Below are 4260 nucleotides of genomic sequence, written 5' to 3' on the forward strand. Positions count from 1 at the left end.
TCGCTTTTTCATCTTCTTCTTTTCTTATTTTCTACTCTCAGAATTCATAAGCGTACGGCTCCTTGCCTGTTTTTCCATTTCCTCAACTCTCCCTCTCGATTACGATTATCTTTTGGGTTTTGATGGAAAAAGGCAAAGCTTCTGAGGAAATTATCGCTTCGCTGAAGAAATTTAATTTGAATCCCATTTTCAACTCCAAAACTGCTCATTCCATCACTGCATCCCAATCTTCCAGTAAGTTTTTTTTTTTGTTTGATCGAATTTGAAATGCAGACGTTTATAATTGGCTTTAATTTTTAAATTTCTGATAATCGTTACTCGAAGCTAGGGTTGTATAAGCTGTCTGTAACTTACCTAGTTTTTCAATGATAGGATTGAGGCGGTTGAAGAATCAACCTCCGAGCTTAGTAAGTTTATGCCTGGGAGTTGTTGGTCAGAATTTGGAGGATATCATTGCAGACTTGGGAGAGATTGCCTCAGGGTTTCCACCGCATATTAAGGTCTGAATTATGCATCGGCTCATTATTTCCTTTTCTTTACTTTTATTGTTTCTATTCTTTATTCCCAGGGTTGAAGGTTGATTCGTCGTTTTGTTTTCTGCTTAATGATTTGTTCTCCTACTACTCTGTTGCTGCCAGTTTCATGGCTTAAGTACAATTTTGCTTCCATTCTTCAGCTAATTACCCTAAGCTTACGTTCCATGACAGATGGCAATTGCAGCAATTTCCAGGAGAAGAAAACTGCTAAACGATGATGTTATCATTTCTTTAGCTGATACTTCATGGGAGATTCTTGACGTTTCTGGCTCAGATGTGTCTGATTCTGGTTTATTAAAAGTGGCAGAAACATGCAATTTTTTGCGGGCTGTAGATATAAGGTATTCATAAATTTAGAGCTTGTTATTCTGCCCTCAATTTTGGCCTTTTGGCTGTGTTTATTAAACCTCATTGCATGAATTAAAGAGGATTGTCTCTAGTACTTAGGCCTTTTCACCCATTTGTTATGACTTCTTTTGCCTGTTAACAAGTATTGGGCAAATTTATTTGAGTGCTGCCATGTAAAAGAGTAGAAAAGCTTACAACGACAAATCAATTATCAATTATATTGGTTTGTTTTTAAATAAACTAAGCAAAATGTCAATCAATTTCTCATGTTGCATCAATCATTAATAGTATTGAAACGATTTATGATAGAGAATATGATTTGTGATTTATGATTTCTCTGCAAACTAATTGTTGGTAGAGAATCTGTTTTATATTAGTCTGATATAAGTGCTGCACTTGATTACTTGCAAAGTCTTGCTTTGCTATTAGAGAGAGGTAAAGTAAATAGGATTGACAGCTTAGGCGAATTTTGATTGAGGATAGATAGAAATTCCATGGACTTAAAACGATATATCTATGCATTCTAGAATAACAATACATTTCCTTATACTTCTTTTATACCTTTTTTGCGATCTTGACATCGATGGACCTCTACAAAGGCATAAAGCAATATGTTCGTTCTTTATTGTCTTTTGCAAGTGATATTTATCTAACTCCTTAAGAGTGAGTTTAATTTCAAGTTGAAGTCCATTCTATAAACTCAAATGGCCTTTCAGAAATATTAATTCTATCGCGACTTCTTTTTCTGCAGCCGATGCAGCAACATTACTGCAGCTGGTGTTTCTGAACTCATTCGCCATTGCAAGTCATTGCAGACATTGAGATGCGGGTACAATAACGCAACAAACATTTGGATAATAAAGCATGAGATATTCATAATGCTTTTTGCTACTGAGCTTTTTCTTGTTGACTGGTGTTTTTTGTACCTTTCAATCTTTGCATGTCTCTTGCATTGTGCTTTATGAACTGGTCGGAGTTTGGTCATAATACGAGTTGATTTAATGACGAGGATGTATATTGTTTTCTTCCTTCTCCTTCCCAATAGCAAAGCCTGCAGGCATTTATTCAAATTTGACACCTAAATTTTTTGGAAAAGGCTTAATGTATATTTTTCCTGAAGTTCCTAATTCTATTTAGTCAATGTGCCTGAAAAATGTAGAGAGATTCATGTGAGATAGACAAATGGAAAGAAGTTTGAATTCACCATAAACATTCTGGTTTCACCTCGTCTTCTTTCTCAGCTCTTGTATATGTTTTTCAAAATGTTGAAATTTATTCTTTGCTGAGTTATGTTTAGTCAAATCATAGGTGTGCTCATATGCAATTCTGCATTTATAATGATGAGGTTTTGACTAGGGTAATAACCTAATAACAGGCTTGAACCAAAGTTAATGTTGCAGAGGATGCCCCAGGAGTGACCATACTGCTCGCAACTGCTTGTATATATTGAAACCAAAGCTAAATGATGTGGAGGGAGATTCATGGGAAGAACTTGATGCAGCTGACATTGGCTATGGTGCAGAATCCTTGCGTTGGCTTGTGTGGGTATGTAACGTTCTCCTGCCTTTTCTGTAAACCTTACATGTTTGCTAGATAACTCTCAACATTGCATCATACACAATTATAGATTTTCTTACGTGAACCTTTTAACTTCCAAGAAAAAAGAAGGCAAAATGAATGAAAATCAGCCATGCATTGGGACTTCAATGTTGGCTATTTAGCCAACATCAGCTCAAGCTTGGGCAAGATAGATTCTATGATGCCGTCTCTCTAATTTGGTGTAGTTTAGTGCCAAATTCGTGTGCAAATCATATGCATTTCATGTTACGCTACCAAATATAATTATGAGCATTTTGCTGTTATTTCACGTTTGGGTTATCTATGCACTTCATTAACCATAAAAGAAAATTATATTTTGTTACCTTGTTGAATGTTTTTTCTTCCCAAAATGAGTGGATAGCCTCCTGTTATTCTCGTTTCAATGCTCTCATATCGAAGCACTGATCCTCATAGTTTTTGCCCTTTTTGTGTCGTTATTTCAGCCGAAAATTGATAAAAATTCATTGGAGACATTGACAACCGAGTGTCCACGTATAGTAGTAAATCCCAAGTCATCACCCCTAGGATTTAGAGGCGGCGAGGTTCCCAGAGAAGCATTGTCTGATACAGCATTGGATGAGTTGATTGTGAAGGATATTGATCCAAAAACATGGGCTACATGTGGGTATAGACCAAAGCCTGCAGTTCCATGTGTTCCAAGCTCTACAGAGATGTCGATGGCTGAAAAATTCAGACTGGCATTTGTGGAAAGAGACACTCGTCTAGCACCGAAACGAGCTAAGAATGCAAGGCAACATCAGCGACGTGCAGAGAGGGAGTGGATGATGATGGATACAACTGCTAAGGCCGTTGCTCTAGCATCTAAAGCGACCAAATCTAAATCCATTCACACTAAAAAAGTATAACTGTGACAAATGTATAATATTTTGTATTTTACCTGTGACAAATGTATAATATTTTGGCTTGACGTCCAAAGTGAGTGGCATTTTGCAGATGAATTTTGGAGCTGTACTCGTGAAACATTGAATTGATAATTGGAAAATATTAAATTGAGTGAAAATTGATCATATGAACAATTTACTTATAGATAGATTAATCATAAATTAAATTTTATAACACCACAATTAAGTTCTATTTATCAAAAGTGACATATTTTGTAAAAACATTCTAATTAAACCCTTCAAACACTTTTACACTCCTCAATTTAGATGGGTTTTGGGGCTTTTTAGTATTATCTATTGCATGGCCCATACCTTTACTTATGTTTCCTTCCTTTAAATTCATACCCATAATGGTTTTCCATTCCTTAAGATGGTCACCAAAACGACGTCACACTACCCAGAGGCATTATCCTTTTCTATCGCATAAGGTTTCCACACATTTGTATCCTCCTTTTAGGGCAAGGACTTGTTTGGGGGATGATTATTTAAAGTAAGATAAGCTAAGGTAAAGTAAGTGAATTGTATAAAATAACTTATTGTGTGTGTGTGAATAGAAGGTAAAGTAAGTAATAGTTTAATAATATAATTGGGTTTGATTTGAAGGTAAAGTTATGTAAAAAATTACTCTTATATCCTTACTCTTAATTATAACTTGTATTTCTCTATAAACTAAATAAAATTTTAACCAAATTTAATTAAATTATAATATACTAATTTGGTTAAATATGAGAAGTTAAATCCTCACTTATAACAATCAAAATAAAATTATAGGTATTGGTTAGGGTTGTTTGAAAATGTTTATTAAAATATTAACTTTTTTCTTTGAAAAGATTAAAATATTAACTTAATCTACAATATTTGACAGGAAAAAAATA

At 34.6% G+C, this 4260-nt stretch overlaps 1 protein-coding gene across 1 annotated transcript; it reads left to right on the forward strand.

The window, feature by feature from the left end:
• On the forward strand, positions 1 to 3457 carry LOC136219088 (uncharacterized). Its single transcript, XM_066006318.1, has 6 exons — positions 1 to 234; positions 373 to 500; positions 708 to 877; positions 1636 to 1713; positions 2285 to 2429; positions 2927 to 3457. Exons 1-6 carry the CDS (start codon positions 123 to 125, stop codon positions 3347 to 3349), a joined length of 1056 nt encoding a protein of 351 aa, XP_065862390.1. The 5' UTR covers positions 1 to 122; the 3' UTR covers positions 3350 to 3457.
• Positions 3458 to 4260: the final 803 nt, after the last annotated feature.

The sequence above is a fragment of the Euphorbia lathyris genome, chromosome 2 (genome assembly GCF_963576675.1).
Source record: "Euphorbia lathyris chromosome 2, ddEupLath1.1, whole genome shotgun sequence".
Taxonomy (NCBI): domain Eukaryota; kingdom Viridiplantae; phylum Streptophyta; class Magnoliopsida; order Malpighiales; family Euphorbiaceae; genus Euphorbia; species Euphorbia lathyris.

Coding starts and splice junctions, on each gene's coding strand:
- LOC136219088 (XM_066006318.1), top strand. CDS start 123: ATGGAAAAAGGCAAAGCTTCTGAGGAAATTATCGCTTCGCTGAAGAAA. Junction 501..707: donor GGTTTCCACCGCATATTAAG/GTCTGAATTATG, acceptor GTTCCATGACAG/ATGGCAATTGCAGCAATTTC. Junction 1,714..2,284: donor TTGCAGACATTGAGATGCGG/GTACAATAACGC, acceptor TTAATGTTGCAG/AGGATGCCCCAGGAGTGACC.